This window comes from Tubulanus polymorphus, chromosome 11, assembly GCF_964204645.1.
Source record: "Tubulanus polymorphus chromosome 11, tnTubPoly1.2, whole genome shotgun sequence".
In the NCBI taxonomy this organism is placed as follows: domain Eukaryota; kingdom Metazoa; phylum Nemertea; class Palaeonemertea; order Tubulaniformes; family Tubulanidae; genus Tubulanus; species Tubulanus polymorphus.
This window is the reverse complement of record NC_134035.1, coordinates 1,218,487-1,238,647: the sequence shown is the minus strand read 5'-3', so window position 1 is coordinate 1,238,647 and position 20,161 is coordinate 1,218,487. Positions and strand designations below refer to the sequence as shown.

The 20,161-nt window shown below is 40.5% G+C and overlaps 1 protein-coding gene across 1 annotated transcript in view; it reads left to right on the top strand.

Annotated features, from left to right (window-relative positions):
* The window catches only part of LOC141912876 (thrombospondin type-1 domain-containing protein 7B-like), a 75,635-nt gene that overhangs the window by 38,844 nt on the left and 16,630 nt on the right, over positions 1-20,161 (top strand). The window contains exons 5-11 of the mRNA XM_074804296.1: positions 4,477-4,612; positions 10,381-10,484; positions 14,435-14,698; positions 15,232-15,411; positions 18,757-18,978; positions 19,149-19,313; positions 19,681-19,848. Of these exons, the coding sequence (XP_074660397.1) occupies positions 4,477-4,612; positions 10,381-10,484; positions 14,435-14,698; positions 15,232-15,411; positions 18,757-18,978; positions 19,149-19,313; positions 19,681-19,848 (1,239 nt within the window). The remainder of the gene's footprint in view (positions 1-4,476; positions 4,613-10,380; positions 10,485-14,434; positions 14,699-15,231; positions 15,412-18,756; positions 18,979-19,148; positions 19,314-19,680; positions 19,849-20,161) is intronic.

Sequence of the window (20,161 nt, the reverse complement as noted above, 5' to 3'; positions counted from 1 at the left end):
TTTAAAACGCTTAACTGAAATAAAATTGACCGGTTTGTCGGGTAGTTAATCATCGGTTTCATTTCCCTCGTTCTGGAATTGGCTGTCATTTCCTGTCGGCGCTCCTAGTTTTACCGTTTCTTACGTCTGCTCTGAATAGAAACTTCCGTCGTTGTCGTCGTTGATGTCGACTCTCATTACGACGTCTTTGATCGGCGCGGATCGTAGTACGACGACGACGACGTAGGCTTTACTCCTCCCCGGAACAAAAAAAAATATTCGGTCTCGTTAGAAAAGACATCAAAGTGCATCTTTATTTCATTCGTCAATCGCGGCTCAGGTCATCGTGGTAATCTGACTAACATACGGCCAAGAGTGACCAGAACCAGGGACCAGTTGCTCTAAAGTTGGTTAAAGATAACCAGGGGTGGGTTTCATAGATGTGGAAGAATGAAAGTCCCTGGAACATTTTGAAATTTATCAGTTATAACCATGGTTTCTCCTTGTTACTATGGTGGTTGTCAGCCAGATTGAGGATATACCCCTAGGGATAACTTTGATACTCGGTCTATGAAACCAGGCCCAGGAGTTACAATGAACTTTTAACTATCCACTGGTTAACTCTTAGACAATTTTTGAGCAACTGAAGCCCCTGGACTCTGCACGCCTTTAGCCTGCTGATTTTGCCAAATCATACCATGCCATTATTCACAATAGTCGTTTCCAAAACCAAATTCAAGTTTAAGTTTTATATTCATCGTAATCAAATGATTTGACCCGTGCCAATATTTGCCCCAGGCCTGGTCCGATGTTTTTGGTCGGGCCGAAATAAGTGCGGGCCTAATGTAGCAGGGGCCAAAAACCATTTCGACGCGATTGTGGCTAATGTAATTGCTACAGCTTTCGTTAGATTGAATTGTGACTTGAGGTCTTTAATAAAAGTCGTTCGTTAGAGAGAATGACTTCGTTCGAAAGCTTTAATAAACGTTATCGAAACTCTTGGTGATCCCTCTTTATCCGGCCGTTTTTTCTAGAGTTCGTTTCCAATTTCGCCACAAAGCCGACGACGCCGCTATCATTAACGTAAGTAGGTTTTATCGGTACTGTATCAAATCGCTTGAAATTCAGTTGTTAACGTATTTTACAAATTGTTAGTTCGAACGATTCACCTCTGATTCACGATTCACCTCCGCAGAGAGATGAGAATCGCGTCGTTTAATTCATCTTCGAGGCTTTTGTTGCGATGAAGACGACGACGACGGGTAACTTTATTTCACGTAGTGCGCGAGCAGCTATTGACGGTCGTCGTATCGTCTGATCTCTTTTTGATAAATTCACCGTGATGGTCGTCCCCGTCGCTGCGTCGTAAAGAAATCCGACTCTCCGCGTAATCAATCTGCGTGCGCGCGTTGTCGAACCGATCGCCTGAAAATCCGCCGTCTTTGTTCGCGTCGGCGATTCACTACCCTAAATTGCGGTCGGCGGATTTTTTTCCCGCGTTCGTTTGTCGACCCGCGCGACGGCGGCCATTAGTTGATGACTTTCGGATTAACGGCGTCGCCTCGTGCGGATATTTCAATGAACTCTCGATATATCGCCGGGTGGCTGCTGTACGTACCTGCGATAAACTGTACACGATACCTGCATTCTACGTCGGAACGAAGTTTCGCAGAAATACTCGACCAGACGACATTGAACTTAACTGTTCAATTACTAGTTTTTCTTTCACAAGAGTTTTTCCGCCATTTTGTTAGTGGTGAACGTGCTCTTAGCAGTAAGATCTAATAAACACGATACCTGTGGAATCATTTTACCGTCCAAAATCATATGTTATCAAATGGAAAACCTCCCCATCCACTTTGCTCTTGGAAAACTGACCAAAATGGTCAAAACTCTGAAGTGAAACTGAAACTCATCCGTAGAGACCAGGGGCAGTATTTTCTCGTCATCCATTTTGAACGTATCGAATCAAATTCATCCCGTTGTACAAATCTGATTTGATTTTATTGACACAATACAGACTTTCTAGCAAATTACTGTTAGGACAGTAAGATCTGATTCAACAGGATAAATTCACCTGAAGATAGATTATTGATAAAAACAAGCCTAAGAACAAAAGGTACCATTAAAGTGCAGCTGATAGTGTTGAAGATCCATATTGGGCAGTGTATGATATTCAATGCCTGATCTAATCTACAAATACATTAATCTGTTTCTTCTCAGACCTTCAAAGACGTGTTTGTTTCCATCTAGCGCCCGCAGAGACCCTGTATTATGTTTGACATGCGCCCTCGAGCAACGGCTTACATCTCGTTCCAGATGAAGCTTATTAGAATGTCTCTCAGTAAGGATTACAAAGGCCTGTTTTTACCGCGCGATGCCATGTTATCATCATCGACAAAGTCTTAACAAGATAAAAAATCCATTCATAATTCGTTTCCCTTGTTTGTACTTGGCTGGACTTTCATACAGGTATCTGTAACCTGTTCTCTCCTTCAGTTATTCACTGAGTGTGGACGATCAGGTTTTGAAATTTTGCTGATAGTTGTCTTATGTCTGGTGTTTGTAGTTCATTTTCTATTAAAAAAAAATAAGTCTCAGGTGAAGCACTGAACACATGGACAATCAAGCACGATAATAGTGGTGATAATGTTAAGAATTTCTGAGGGGTGGGGTCCAGGCCTAGGGCTGCAGTTTCTAGGCTGAAGGAGTACAAGGGCCATACAACCCCAGTCATGGGCTCCCAGTAAAAGATCGATAGTTTCAGTATACGGGGTCGAGACTGCCCTTGGGTTGGGTCCCGGTAGCAGAATGATACTCTCAGCAACTCATTCACCTTTGGACGGTCAATAATTCCGATGAGTTCGCTGAAAATTTCAACAATTCGCTAATATTGAATACAGAAATCGATTGCGGATGAAATATATTATCGAAATGATTAACTGCGAGGTTCTTACCGTGGTAGTTTCACAGCGAACGTCTATAGCCTCGGGATGTTTTATGTATGATCATGTTTTATGCGTATATATGCGGTGGTTAGATCAATTGTCAACTTGGCAACATCTCAAATATTTACAATATTTACCTACGTGAAATCACTACTATTTGTGGGTGGTATATAACATGATTACACTCCTTCTTCGCTATGAAAAGGTATCGACCGTCCTCCCCGGGAGGATTCCTTTCACTTTGTCGTGACTTTGTATCGCATTTATTTTTGAATGAGTTCGGTTAAACATGAAACCTATTACAGTTGGTTTTTGTTTACCTCGGGGTCTATAGGCGTTGATTCCGAGATACACACGTGTTATGTTAGTATATACGCGGTATTATTCAATACCACTCAACCATGTGTCGTACCATACCACTCTCCATACCACTCTCCATACCACTCTATACGCCAAACAACTTCACTCGAGCTCAACTCGGGGAAATGGGAAACAGATACATATATTTCAGCGTTAAACAAGTAAGAACCCACAGTTCATATTAAAGCGTTTATTGTCTAAATCCTATCAAAGAAACCAAAAATGATGTCGGATAGACAATGAACGCTAAAATATCAACTGTGGGTCTTAACTTTAAATATTGAGATTAATATCAGTCTCTTCCAGTCATATTTCAGGGTGGCGCCACTTCAAATCAGTGAAAAGTCAGGGAATTTTCTTTTCTTTAAAACAGGTCGGGGAATTTCATTGAAAAAAAGCTGAAAATCTGGGAATTAGTTGGAAAAATTAGTTGAGATTGCTAGATCAAAGTCAAACAATTTCTGTCTATGACTTGAATATTTGACTGGTGTTAACTGATTGGATTCTTAGCTGATCAAGTCAGGGAAAACGTGTCAGGGAATAGTCAGGGAGAAGCAAGTGAAACAAAAATGGCCGCCCTGTATTTCTTAATGTTTCCCTGTAAGTGTCATGTACATTTACGAGAAATGAAACCTGGTTTCAGGAACATTATTTCCGAGATTAAATACGTTAGATTGCGTGTTTCCCTGCGTCGTCTGGGAGGAGACGTATGTGAAATTTTCTATCAGCGAAATCAATCGAAATGAAATTTGAAACGTCTAGATATAAATAATCAAAACAGCCAATTATCGTTTGTAGCAGTTTTGCGTTGAGATCTGATATCTTTCATCTTCTCCCAGACCCTTGCACACACATATATTTTACATATTTACTCGGTTATTCTAGAAACTTCTGTTTACCGTTTTAGAAGAAAATTTCAATAAATTGATGGTTGAATAAGTTATCAAGTTTCGACACATGGAAAGTTTTGTATCGGGGTAGTTTTTATAAACAGTCGATCAGACATTGATGTAGCACTTCGATCGTTGTGCGTTTTTCCATACATTTGGAATTCTCTGAAATGATGGAAACTCTCTTTCTGATTGTAGGAAAAATGGTCTTGATATGAAAATCATCGTAGTTTGAAGTCAAATTTTAGAAAACTATGTTTTAATTCGAGTGATGCCATTTTTTCGATATTTCTCTTCAGGTCAATCTAAAAGTTTGAGTTTGCCGTCTAAAGAACGTGCTTGTCAGGTGCCGTGTCCCCAGAACTGTGAGCTGGGAATGTGGCAGAATTGGTCGCCGTGTTCGAAGTCTTGTGGTCCCGGAGCCATACAAAAACGGTAAGTACTTCTGGGTTATTGGTTCTCGGATGTCCGTTACGAGACCCTTATTTTCGTACTGTGTCTGTCTTTCAGCTACTTAGCTTCATCAATAGTGGGTCGATCTTGATGAAACTTGGGTATAATGTTAGTATGGGGGTCAAGTTGTCACCCAGTGCACCACCTAGTGACACAACTAGGCACCAAAATAAAAAAGAAAACAGGGTTTTAATTTAAAGGGGTGTGCTTCGACACTGCGATTGGAGACAACTAGTTGCCGGGCAGTTTTTGGCGCATGAGAGCAACTGGCTGGATACAATCAGTTGTTCAAGGATTGTATGTCTTTACCTGGATTATTATTGGATTTCTTTCATGTAACTGAGTAGCTAGGTTTTCTATTAAATTAAACCGGTATTTCAACTGGTAATTGACTTAAGCCCCTAGCCCCTGGGTTTAAGTCACTATCGGTTGATAAAACTTGGTCCCGTAGGGCTCACCGTTTGATCGATAGGTGTTAAAAATCGATCGAAGTATCCCTGAACTAGAAACTTTTTCTCGGAAATCTATAGCAGGCCTTGAGACATTCTTAACGCAGATAGCATTAAATATCTTTTTAAAAGAAAATTTTGAAAAAGTAGGCTATGAAACGATAAGCTATAAATCATTAAACTTAGTTGAATCCTGCCTCTACCCGAGCGTTGTCTGCTATCGGAACAAATGCTCAGAAATCAAAAAACATACGATAACTTTTTCGCTATAAATCATTGAAACTATTCTTTTTGCTCATTCGGTTTTGCATTTGTCATTATTACTGCTTATCTTGTTTTTAGCTAATTATTTTCCGACTGGGTTAGAATCCTGCCCGTTACCTGAGCGTCGTCTCCGCCACTAAAACAAATGCTGCTCAGGAAATTGAAAACGCGACGGCGCGAAACGACGACGGAATTAATCTTTTAGATTTCGAACCGGCATTACATTGACAGATCGAAATTAATTTCATCTTTTTGGCGATGGTATCGCGCGACGACGCCGGCGCAGCGTGGTAGAGAATCGCGCGTCGGCGATTTGATCGATGGTCTCTAACTTACCTGCGATACATCTTTAACCCTTCGTCAGCTGAATCTCGATTGTGTCACCTTGACGATAAAATCGGGGTATACTCCATATGTTAATTTTATTTTTAATTTTTGGTTCCATTAGGCTGTTCTTTATAAGTTGCATTACAGATTAGATGGACTTGAAATAATTAGGGAGGGGAAATATTTGAAAAAAGATTTTTTCTTAAAACATTGAATTCATTACTAATTAAGTAAACCATTTACTACCCCAGACGGTGGGCAGGGTGACCACGAATCTGGAAAACAGGGAAAACACAGGGAAATGATTTTTCTCAGGGAAAACACAGGGAAATTGGTAAAAATCTGGAAAACACAGGGAAATTACTTTTGTCTCGCACGCGCGTTTTCACCGCGAATGTTTACAATTGTCTACCTGATTATATATCGAAGATCATATGGTAAGTAATACAACGTTATAGCGCCACTTTCTAACAAATTTGTAAAATCACAGCGGAGCTATATCAGACGATAGGCTGCTTGTCTTTTAATTTTATATTGATCATGGTCTCCATATGATGCCGAGCACAGGGAAAATCAACTTTTCACAGGGAAAACAAACACAGGGAATTTGCTAGTGGGTGGTTTGTGGTCACCCTGGTGGGGGGACGCTCTATACTTTGCGGCCACATCATGGTTCAAATCCCTGCAGTGGGAGGATGTCACCTGCCGGACACCAATAGTTGGCATGCCAACTCTGTTATTTCTATTATCATTCACATTTAGTTTCTTGTTTGGCAACGAAGTTTAGAATGTCTGGCCATCTGGGGTAGTTTGAAGGGTTTTACTCGTTTAAGCGTTAAAAATTCTTAAAAGATAAACATTTAGGTAATATACCGACTTGAACATCATGAACACCATGCCTACGAACTGAAGTTATTCTTCTTGTGGGATCATGGTGCATATAGGCATGGTAAAAAGATCGAAATTTAGTGAATTTCACCAAATCGAGTTTTCTTATTTAATTGGAATTAGGTAAAAGAAGAATCCTTGGGATTGACGTAAATGAGTTCCACCTGAAAGTGCGCAAAAACAAGCTGTCTCATTGATTAATGAATTTAGATGTATCACTGAGTGGCGGCTAAGAAGTAAGCTGCATGCGCAGGCGCTGAAATTCTTCTAGGCATTTAATGTTAAAATATAGCTGCAAAGCAGCGATAACGGGTTTTCTGGATGCATGTGATCGAAAGGAAAAATTAATTACCGGGTATTCGATGGAAAAAATAAAATGAGATGATTTGGATATTATCGGAGCAATCCTCTTTTTGGTTGAATAGTCTAACCCCAGTATAGTCCCCCGTGATTTGGAAATTCTTGGAGCCCTCCTTTATTTACTTACTAAATGACGTCACAAACTTTTATTTCGCCGGTGCTTGTTGTCTAACAATTCAATTCAATTCTTTATTTACAGTAACCTAATAAGTAATTTTAAGTTTCAAATAGGATGGAAAGTACATTCAGACAATCTGTTGGTTCAGAGAGACCGTTATTACAGTATCAATTTATACATTTCGTTTCGAAGCTGTCAGTTGCCGAATCTGAATGAAGATGAATTTTATTCGACCAAATCGGCGGAAAATATATAATCATAATAATAATCAACAGAATTTCAAGAGGGTTTTCGACGAAAGTCAGAAAACCCTAAAAATAGGAGTTCTTAACTTAAATAAACGTTGTCTATAGCGCTTAAAGCATCATTCCTTACATAGTTCATAGATATATTATCGTTCTATTGTTTAATCGCTGTTGGGTTTCAAATATGGATAAGTTTTCACGCCGTGCCGCCTGCGTCAGGTAAACATTACACCTCGTAATAAACACCAGGGGTTTCCAGTTCGACACCTGCGGCTGATCGAATACTTTGATGGAAAAAAAAACTTTCAATTTGTCAGACATGAATTTTGCCTTTGTAATGCAATACACATATAGATAGAACAATGATTTTTAGTTCAGTCTGTGGCTGTGGGTCGTTTGACGTAGGTTTACTCGAAATGGATGTCAAACCTCAGGGTCTAAACCACCGATGTCAAGTCTTCTTGAATCGCGGCTAAAAGTGCGCAGGAAATCCGACCCACCGCCGCCTACATCTCAGCTCAGTGCGTGCGGGTTTCATTTCCACTATCGCAGCGTTTTTGATCTGAAGATGTCCTCCTCCTCCTCAATATCGATAAAAAGAACCTTCATTCCGACGGAGAGAAAAAATTTAGCGAAACTTATCTCATCTTGTGAACTCCGCATTTGTCCATGGGCGAATTTTATAAATAGTATCGCGATGAATGAATTTCAGTTCGAACAAATATTTCCATTTCAGTTCATTTTAAGCGTTTGTCTCCGGGGCACTTGATACTTATGAAACAGTGAGTGAATTCACTGACAGACGGGCAGAGAGATGTGGGCACATAGACTGACAGCTGATAGACTGGTAGACATAGACTGACAGCGGACAGACTGGTAGACAGACATAATAGACAGGCATACAGCAGACACATAGACAGACAAGGATGAACACAGACAAGTTGTTAACCAATAAGGAGATAGACAGTAGTTTGATAGACAAGACAGGCAGATAGACAGACAGCCAGGTAGCTAGATAGACAAGACAGGCAGATAGACAGACAGCCAGGTAGCTAGATAGACAGATAGATAGACAGAGAGACACACGCACACACAGACATTTATTTATTTACAGATATTTTACTGGTGTATCAAATCCCGAGTAATGTTTATTAGAATTGATACTAGGCGTGGCGCGATGCCTACTATATTACCACCGACTATAAATTGTTTCGTCTTCGGTTTCATATTATTTCCTGGGTTGAAATATGAAGAGATAATTCATATTTTACGGGATCTGTTTAACAGGAAATACGATCGCCGAGAGTATATATAAATATATGCTTATATTGCATCGATTGATCCGGCGTTTTGTCGTAGGTGCCAAAAAATGATATCGCGGTGAATTTATTTCAACGCGTCGTGAAGTGGCGTGTTCGCTCTCGAGTTGAAGCTCATAGTTCGGTTTATGTCAAGCTCGTTGATTTCGAGAGGTTGTTGTTTTTATTTTCTGAGAATTCGTTCGCGACTTTTTCTCGATTACGCTCGGGTTCACGTCAATATTTGTGTGTCGTCCACTTGACAATTTTCAAGAATTTTGAATTTTATGCGCGCGATTTCAGAAAAAAGATTCGGAATCCTATTTTTTCTCAGTAAAACGTTTAAAGATTGTTCATATTTTTATCGGAACCGTAACGGATGTTTCCGCTATAAGGTGTAAAATTCGCCCCGATTTTTTTATAGCTATCAAGATGATGACTTTTCTTGAAATGCATGATGAATGTCAAGTCAACCTTTACATGAAATGTATACATGAAATCATTTTTGATGAAGTGCATGAGATATTTGACATCGAATTGAAAGATTTTTTATCGGAAATTCATTTTTAGATTCACCCATTATAGAATCGCATTTCATAGAATAACTTACAAAGATTTGTTAGTCATGATATTTGTCGATGAATTTTAATCATTTAAATATCCAGAAGCCCGTTGAACCGGAAAAAAATCATTTTTCATGAAAAAAAAAAATGATACCGATGTTAACAAAACATGCCCTGTTTCATAACTGTTTTGAAGAGAATATGACTTGAAGAAAAATAACTCATTTCAACTCTCCCAACTCCCCCTAACTTATTTCATCTCTTCAACTCGCAAAGTCTGTGAAATTGGCCCTGGGGCCCATTTCATGAAACACGTATTAAAGTTGCGTTACTATGGCTAACGAAAGTAGAGTCGTTCTGTGAACATTTTTAAACTAATCAATCGGGCCAAATCATCGATCGAAATGGCATTGTTTATTATATCTGAAGTTTATAAGTTTATCACCTGATTGTAGAGAGGACAGCTTTGATTATTATTTCATAAAATGATTTACTATTTCATTCACTGATTATCTCATTCGTCGAGAAGGTTATCGCATCATCTACGGAACAAAGTGCAACAGTTAGTCATTTAAAGAATGAATTCAATGCGTCCTATATATCTATATATATTTGTATGTATATACGTAGTGTAGTAAGATTGTTTTCTCGAGAAATTGTTTTCAATTTCATTCATGTTTTGCTCGGAAATGTTGGAAATAAACAAACAACGTTGTTGTTATTCTAAAAACTTGTTACGTGTTTTCTTCGTACCAAAATTATCTATTTTTAAGAAGCCTATCAGTTCGGTATTGTTTTCATTGATGAATAGATTTACTTTCAGAGATTTTAAATCTCGATTGAAATGTAGAATAAATCAGAGCGCGGATAACTGAGTAACTACTAGCGACACCTTGTGGATCGTTGTTGAATCGTCGCTTGCCACAATCGCGCACCAGGTGGATCCTCAATTGCCATTGATGAGACACTCGGTCCTCATTGTGAACATAATAATGTTAAGTCCCCAAGCCTAAAAAGTCTGAAAACCAGTACCCAATTTCTAACCAGTACCCCATTTCTAATCAGTGCCCCATTTCTAATCAGTGCCCCATTCCTAATCAGTGCCCCACTTCTAACCAGTTCCCCACTTCTAATCAAAGTTGCACTGCTAACAATCCGAACACATATTATTCAAATATAAAAGATTCATTTATGATTTCTGTACTTAATTTTCTTATCGTACAATTTATATATTGTAGACAACGACCTGTGTTGAAACCAGCGCGATACGGCGGGAAACAGTGCGGCCAATCGGACGAAATAAAACAATGTGAAAATATCCCGTGTGTCTGGTGGTATACGGGTAAGTCAGTCTAGAAAGCCCCCATTCATTCTTCACGAGTCCGTTCTAAGTCCTTCTTCCTACTATGGCCCGTACCAGGGAAGGATGAAACCAGAGCTAAATCAGCTGTCAGCCCTCCCACTCCAATAATGGTTTCACACTGACAAAAAATCTTAAATCGTTCCAATAGATTTGGACCGGTCTAAATAAAGGGACAGCGAATGATTTTTCCGTACGTAGAGTCCGTCTGCCGATGATAGAATTTAGCCGTCGGGTGCCGTAAAGCGGCCATCTTGATTGCATCATTTACTCTTTGTTTTTTTATCAATATCATCGATAACGACGCCCACGACGACGCTATCCACCGCCCGCCCGCAAGATCCGATCGTCTGCCATCATTATCTAGTTTCAAACGACGATTTCGTTCAAAAGAATCTCGAATAGCGGAATTAACAGCCCGAATTATTGAAATACGTTTTTCACCGTCGTCGTCGTGGTTTCGATAGTTTTTTTTTTTTGGCGTCGCTTTCGGGAGGGAGAGAAATTTATGAGGAGGATTTTCACGTCCGACGAAGACTAATTCATTAGATTCCAGCGCGTTTCGAGTTATTCTCGGTTGAACGCCGCGAAAGGAAATTAAAACTATCGAGGAATTTTCCGTCGGGTTCTAGAGAGAGAGAGAGGGAGAGAAAATACATTCTGTGAATTATTATCAAATGCGCGTCGCTCGAACGGTTTAGAAAAACACTGCAAAACGTCGACAACATCATCACTGACGACGACGACGATCGTGGTTCAGTTCTGTTATCTATCTATTAATTTCATGTTTTTACTCGACGAGAAGCACTTCGCGACAATATGATGCCGATTGTTCCATATGAATTCTCGATCATTTCGTAATTTGCGAACACAAATTTGGGTAAGGGCCAAAATATCGGACCACGACCGAGCCAAATGTTAGTATGGGTGATATGATAACGTGTGAATTAGCTACATGTGCCCGGAGTGACTCGCTCCGCCTTGTTCAAGCATTGTTCTGTACCGAGTGAGTGGTCTCTAATTAGGCACGGGCCAAATTTGACTCTGGTAGGGGGTTTGATCTGGGCCAAATCATCACCTATAAATTTCGTTTCATTATTTTAGACCCTCTGATTACACTTTTTGTCTTCACGTGGTCAGTCTATGTAGATGACATTTTCAACGGATCCAATGACGTCTACCATGCCTTTCCCCTCCCCCCCCCGCAGTGATAATTAAAACGGTGTTGTTGTTATCATTCGACGTTTATACCATAGCGTACGACATCTTGAAGCAAATACCCGCGATTGTTCATTTGGTAAATCCTCCAGCGCGCTGGGCTTAACATTAATGGCATTTTTGTCTGCAACTTTGAAACTAAGCCGGACGTGATTTCTGTTTATTCTATCGGTTTAGCGGCAATCACTGCGCAGCGCTCTTCACTCATCCCCTTCGTGTTGTACATCTTTTTATTTGACCGGTGTCGCTGTTATCAATAATACATGTACGAATAAGTGTTATTTATCCCGAGTACCGATGGCGAAGCGTTTAGTTCGGGTACACGCCAAGTTTCGGTTTCCTGCCGGGCTTCGGCGCCATATATCTGCGCCACAATGACAGAAATCTTTATCTAAAGATGGTATCGCGCTTCATTGGTATGCCGCGTTGGTTGACTCTGCATCCCATCAAATCATGAAAACCAATACCTAAACGACACTGATGATAAACTGTGTTCATTCTTCAGACGTTAACCCTTACAGAGCGAAAACGAAAGTAAACATACTCCCCGTCGAATAGACGTTGAAACTGGGGTCACGCGGGACACAACTTTCAGTGGGTCGAAACATTACGGATGTTGGATGTTTTGACTCTTTACCATTGCCTTTCTTATGAATACATCAGAGCTATCTCAACTGGTCCTGATATATTCTTTTGGCCTTTTTGAACATAAATATGTGTTGCTAGAGTATATTACCCCCTCTTCATAACATTCATTTGGACAGAAATATGAAAGATGTTACCGAGGGTCTTGCTGTTGATTACTGATTCATTTGAACATAAATATGAAAGATGTTACTGAGCGTCTTACTGTTGATTACTGATTAATTTGAACAGAAATATGAAAGATGTTACTGAGAGTCTTACCCCTATTGATTAGTGATTTATTTAAAGCATATTCTATTTCTTATTCGATGAAATGTTTTACCGCTGATGACTTCCACGTTGTTACCGATATCGCTGAGCCTCACAGACAGCCTTACATGCGTCTTATTTAGTTCGATTATACAAATATGTTTTTTTATGATCGCATCGTTCACCGTCGTAGATAATAGACACGAACGAACGACACTGATGGCGCAGGTTTATGCGAAAGTGTGCGATATCGGGTCTCGTCTCAAACGGTCCATTAAACGTCGTCGCTGTCGTCTGCTTTGCCCGCGTTTTTAATCTCTCGCTACAAAAAGCCATGATGAAACTCTTAAAAGCCGCTGCTGCGGCAACCGACGGCAAAATCAATTTGCCCAAATATTTACCGGCTTCACGCGCTTTCAGCGTATATAAACAGTTTCGACAATAGAACCATTTTTCCATTCGTTTAAAACGACATTCTTGAAATTATTGGTTCTCAGGCTTCAGTTACGAGATCTTGATTTTCATATTCCTAGCTGAAAGACAGACAGACAGACAGACAGACAGACAGACAGACAGACAGACAGACAGACAGACAGACAGACAGACAGACAGACAGACAGACACATAAACAGACATACAGACACACAGACACATAGACAGACATACAGTCAGACATATAGACAGTCTATGTGTCTGTCTGTCTTTGTCTGTCTTTGTCTGTCTGTCTTCGTCTGTCTGTCTTCGTCTGTCTATGTGTCTGTCTGTCTATGTCTGTCTTCGTCTGTCTCTGTCTGTCTTTCAGCTACTTAGCTTCATTAATATTGGGTCGATCTCGATGAAACTTGGATATGATATAATTAGAATCGACCCAGTTCGCCACCTAGCGGCAGAACTAGGCACTAAAAACTTCTTCAGTGATATGACCTCGAAGATGACCTCGTAACTGGGGTCGAAATTCAAAAAGGTGTCTGGACAAAATTTAGCTATTGGCCCTAGATACGATAAATCCAAAATACAATTGGGAACTAATGCATGGTGTAATAACTGAGTTCGGGCCCGAGAACCGTTGCTGCCTATAGCTTGTTTGATTTATCAATTTTCGTACCGATCACGCGTTTTGTCTCGAACTATGTTTGAACGACGGGATTGTGTCCGTGGTTTATTAGATCGGCCGGCGTCGGTCGACCGTCGTCGAGCGTCGGCTGATTTTCAATCTGTCGAAAGCGGAAATTAAACGCGCGGAAAAAAACGTGACTTCGACAGACGACGCGGACGTCTCGACGGGTGTCGTGTTATAAACGTGGATGATTTCGTACGGACGTTCGGTTCCGTTCGTCCGCTATTGTTGGCGCAAACATTCGACGATAATCATCCGCGATAAGATGTGTTTGTCTTCCGTCGGATTACGTGCGGCGGCATCGTCACAAATTACCTCTTGGCCATTCCATCTCTCCTCCCCCTTATCACCAGCTCGTAGATCTCGGGTTTAGACTGTTCTGGATAAAACATTTGATTCTTTATTTAGACTTGAAAATTTGAATCCACTTCCTGAGTCGAAATCAGGATCCAATTCCACAGTTATACATGAGTTAGAGTTCATTCATGATTCAGATCTTAACTCAGAACTGCGGACACTGGAGTTCCAGGGTTAATACTCGACACTGGATTTCCAGGGTTAATACTCAACACTGGAGGTCCAGGGTTAAATCTCGACACTGGAGTTCCAGGGTTAAATCTCGACACTGGAGTTCCAGGGTTAATACACGACAATAACAGCAATGATAATAACTCGTAGTGTATGGTTACTTTTTCTCATTAAGGTTCATGGTCAGTGTGTTACATGGATGTGAACAATGTCAGATGCGGAACTGGGAGTCAAATTCGAGTCGTCTACTGTATGAGCTCGTTGGATGAATACCTCGTCGACGGCAACTGTTCGCACCTTCCGAAACCGGCCGATCGACGTCACTGCACGAAACCATGTCCGCAACAATGCGAACTGTCGCCGTGGAGCGAGTGGTCGCTTTGTACAAAGTCGTGCGGTATTCAAGGCGGTACCCAGTATAGAAAACGAGAGATTGAAGGTATTTAAACCATTATTACACGTAGTGGTCATCGTGGGACCCTAACTCGCGATCCTCGCTAATTCATGACATTAAAATCCTTATAGTCGATGATCTTTATGAAACGCTCTGCATTGAAATGATAATACTGCAAACCGTGTAGGTTTTCCTGTGCTGTTGTTTACAGTATTCCTGAAGAAACTATAGCTTAACCCTTTCAGTGAATCTACTCTGCAGTGCGGTGTAATAATCGGTGATGGACTTTGCTAGTACACCGCATTGTGGTGTATTGACGTGATTAGTAATTTATATATCTATTGAAAGGTGGCAGCACCTGTTAAACACAGTGAAATATACTTGAATAAGACACATTATAGTTAAACTGTTTGATTTGACCTAAGATACTCGAATAAGACACGGGCACCGTGGGGCACCAATTGAACTCGGCTAAATTAACCGCTTTTACATGATGTGCACTCCAAAGTACATCGAGTAATATTACTGTTAATAGAGCATTTATTGATGGGTGAATATCATATTTTCTGTTTATACAGTAAACCAGTCCGGTGGTAAATGCGTTGAAGATTACGAATTGACGGAGACTCAGTTGTGCAATCAGATCCCGTGCGAACGTCACTACTGGCAGTATTCGGCGTGGAGTACCTGCGAGGGCGACAGTCCAAACAATCGTACCGGTTTACAAACCAGACATGTTTTCTGCGAAAAGGTACCAGGTACGTATCCCAGTCAACGACGATGTTCAAATATTCCATCAAGAGAGAGAGAGAGAGAAGAATTGTGCGCTTTATTTGTGGACATTTGTCGAAGACATGTATGTCCATCTATGAAGTCAGCACGTCGGAGGCATCATCTGTGATTCAGCCATAAGTGAAATTGAGAGCATTTGAGAGCTATAGAAATTGAATTACTATAGCTAGTATTCTATAGCTAGTATTCTTCAGACTAGTCGTGTCTGAAAAAGAAACTTACGCAGAATCATCAAAATCAATCATAGTTAAAAAACCACGTTTTAAGTGAAGCTAAGATGCGAATATTCTTCAGATCGAGTTCATCGTAGATGATTAAAATCAGTTTCGATAAGAAAGTAAAGTACTTAAGTAAAGTTACGTAATATCATCAGTTCAATTGTCTTCAAAATCAATCATAGCTTGAAGCGATCTTTGAAGTGAAACTATCAGTTTTTCGAAGTTGTCACTCGGTCACAGTATGTATCAATATGAATGTTCCTCAGACTCGGAGTTCGTAGAAGTCTTCAGGTGGGTGGTTGCTTTATCGCGTCGAATAAGAATCTGTTAGTCTGATGACGACGACAAGATTGGTCAGTAGCGTAGATTCGCCCGCAGGTGTGGAAGAAGGGATTTTTGCGTCGTACAGTTCGACGCGGCGTGTCTCCTCACGTTGAATGCATCTTGAGCCTTCTTAAAGTCTAGAGCCGGGGGCTGTTTTCACCACGCGGTACACGGTGCAGTACGCGGATGTTTCCGAGGATGATTATGTCATGATGCGGACGGTTTTTTTCTTCATTTTATCGATCGTGATCTGATGAGATTTCGTACGGTCGCCTCCTGCCAGATACACTGTAGATATTGCAAACCGCCAAACTGTAAACATGAAATGCGAATAATTATAATTATGATTTATTCGACCATTCCATTGAAAATATGCTCATTGGCTTAAAATCATATCAAAAGAACAGAGAAAACTAAAATGGATTTTGTCAAAAGCTTTGATCAAGAACTAATACTTACGGATAATTCAAATTTCTCAAAGGGCCTAAAATATGAGCTGGCTTAAAAGCGAAATTAACCTTTCCTGGTTGTTGGAAATCCCTGAAAAATTAATCAGGATGACAAAATACATCTTTTGTATCATTTCGGTTGAAATAGATCGTGTAGATTATCTTTCTGGGTATATTATACACTCTAGATTGACTATGGACAAAAAAGGGCACTTAACGTAAAACCTGGGTTTTCAGGGGCCCTTACTATGCCTAATTATGCCAAACAAGGAAGGGCACTTTTATGTAAAATCCATGGATTTAGGGGCATCTCCAAGGGCACATACAAAGCTTGACGGTATTCCAGAACCCTAGGAACCCCCCCCCCCCTGGATCCACTCCTGAGTTGTCCTGTCTTTGTACATGTATTCACAATAAGATCCGCTCTTGGAATCTAGTTCGATTCAAAGTCCGAAATGATATATTCAAATTGAAAATAGTTCTTCAAATTGAACTAGGTATGATTTCGTTTTTCACAGCGTGCGCGTGTATATATATATATGTGTATATATATATATATATATATATGTATATATCGTATACGCTGTATTCAACTGAAGCCGAGATGAATTATTTAGATGTTGTTCACAAATATCAGATTTCATGGATTAATGCCGTATAGCGAGGAGTCATTATTTTTTCACCATCCCCGCCGCCTTACAAATTACAAATGCAAAGCGCAATCCACATAAAAAAAACCAGGAGACACACCGGCGCTGTGAGAGAGCTACATAAGAGCTGTTATTCAGTTTTATAGTGTTTTGTTTACTAGTGGCCAGTGGCTTAGTTCACGGTGGCTACTGACCTGGAATACCCTGGAATCAGAAAAATTTAGAATGGATTCAGGGAAATTGACAAATTTTACCAAAAACACAGAAAACTCAGGGAATCCTTAAGCCTGCTGCACGCTAGGCACCAACAACTCGTAGCGCCACTTTGCAGCATGCGATTTGGCAACAATAATCATCAGTCGCAGGTGACCAACGGTGATTGTCGGCGATTCAAAGTTGCCGACAATAAGAAAATACAGCTCACTATTGAAAACCACCAAGCGTGCGCCGGGCTTAAAGAACTATTTCACGATGGATATATCGGTGTATAAAATTTCCGACCGATTCTAAGAAAATAGACGTGTGTCGTGTTGATGCGCTGTGAACAGTAAATCAACGTGTATCGAAAATACGCAGCAGTTAATTCGTGTTTAATCGCTACATACCCCGGCCTATACCCCGTCCGTCAGTACTCTCTCTCTCTCACACAACCATCGTCGTCATCGTCATCGAATTAAACCGTTTCGAAAAACGATTAGCTTGATTTGTTGATGTTTTTTTCGCCGTCGTACGACGACGACGACGTAATGAAGACCGTTCAATCTACACGAAAGCAGTTTATATGCGTGAAACACGCGAGCGAATGAACGACGATCGCAAAGTTTAATTGCTTCCGATTCGTGATATCAAACTTCTACGAGTGATTAGACCCTTTCCTGCGTGCGTCTCTCGGCGTCTCTATCGAGTCTTACGGCGTTTTAAAAATTTGAAATCGTTTCCTCGTTTGCCTTCCAAACGACTAACGCAGAGTTTAACTTAATGAGTTTGAACAGGTTTGAATTTCCTAATGGCTACGGGATGCGCTCGTTATCGTGAAATTATCGGCGTAATTCGATTATAACCGTTTTTCGAAAGTTGAACCTTATGTTATCGAATTCATTTATTGTATGATGGAGATGAAGTCCATCATAGTAATTGTAGGAGGGATTCACATTTTAAGTCAAATAAGAATGAAATTCGACACTCGGTATTGATGTGAATGTTTTCTGATCAGTTTAAAGATGGTTGTGTTTTTAACAATCAATTGGCACGACATCATCGGCCATGTTTTAATTTTTTGCGCGATTTCTGAGAATATCCAAGTGGAGCCATAATTTGGCTCTACATCCTATATCTGAACTTTAAATGACTTTTTAAGTTCACTGGACTATGGAACGTTTACCTCCTGTATTCAGGAATCCTCAACTGTCAATGCTTTCAAACGAAATCTTAAAATATATGTAACTCTAAGAAAGCTTTTACCATCGCAAAAAAAACGTGTCTTACAATCTGTTATTATGTTCTTCTTTTCCAATGGTATCTTAACAATTTCATGATGAGTATTATTGTTACCACCGTGACTATCTTATAGTATAGTGCTATATAAGCATTATTATTATTATTATTATTATTATTATTATTATTATTATTATTATTATTATTATTATATCAAATATATAATCGTTTTGCAGGTTATAAAGAAGGCACGAAACTTTGCGACGAAACAACACGTCCGGCCGACTCGCAGGTGTGTCGGATTCCCGAGCCGCAGGATTGCGTAATGGGACAGTGGAGTGATTGGTCGGCGTGTAGCCAATCGTGCGGTACAGAAAGCAGTCAGATGCGCGTGCGAACGGTTATGATTCACGCGATGCACGGAGGCAACTCGTGCCCGCCGAACACCGATGAGAATGGTAAGCTCGGCGATGAACTTGAGAACCGCGATCGCGTGGGTATTTTTGGTCCAGAACAACTGTTCACATGGGCCCGTGTCCTGATTGTGCCAGGCCAAATCATCTGCGTGTGATCGCGGCTGAGGTTCTCTTTCGCAAAACAGAAATCACTTGTGTATTTGTTTTCTTAGGTGCTGAAGCTGAACATCGTATTTGTCCCAATTTGCCGCGATGTCCGGTGTTTTATTGGATTTCCCGGCCGTGGCAGGTCTGTAAAGTTCCGCTGGTCGGTTGCGGCATCGGAATTCAAAAACGCGACGTTATTTGCTTCAGCGACGGAAAAGAAGTCGATCCAGGTAAGACACATCGTTCCACATCCAACTTCAAACCTGATGGCGTTGTGAGAATGTCTAATGTGTCGTAATACAAGGCTGGCGGAGGTGGGCCAAAAATTTTGCCAATGATATTTTTTGAGGTTTTTCCAAAACTCGTACTTTACCTGCTTCTATCCCTAATTGAAATGTTGTTGAGGATAGCTTAAGATTATACCAACACTTCTGCTTATATCCCTTTGAAATATAATGCAGGATAGCTATGGTCTCAAAGAGCTCACATTATGGACAACTTGCTTCTGCTGGCCCTATATTACGAACTTACCCTTGAATGACTTTGATGTTCTACTGAACAAGTCATAAGCACGACATCGATGATTTCTATTTCTAGCGAACTGTTTGAAACTGGCCGGAGCTCCTCCCGATAATCAGAGACGATGTTTCAAACCGTGCGCCGGAGACTGCGTATTGTCGCCGTGGTCCGACTTCGGTCCCTGTTCGCAGAGTTGTGGCGATTCGCCAGGATTCATGATTCGAACGCGTTCGCTCGTCAATTTAGGTAAGTGGCGACAATTCTCGGGAATTATCTTTTCTTTAAAGATGTCCGGGAGGGAATGGCCTAAAACAGCTCAACATCGAGAAAAGTCAGGTAAATTTGTGATTGCTAGATGGCACGGAAAATCACTTTCCACCTATGTCTTTCATATTTGTGTTAATTGATCGGATTCTTAGCAGATCAAGTGAGGAAAAGCAATGAGCATGTCAGGGAATAGTCAGGGAAATTTGTTGAGATTGCTAGATCGCGTGTAAAATCAAACAGTTTCCGTCTATGTTCTACATATTTGACTGTTTTAATTGATCGGATTTTTGGC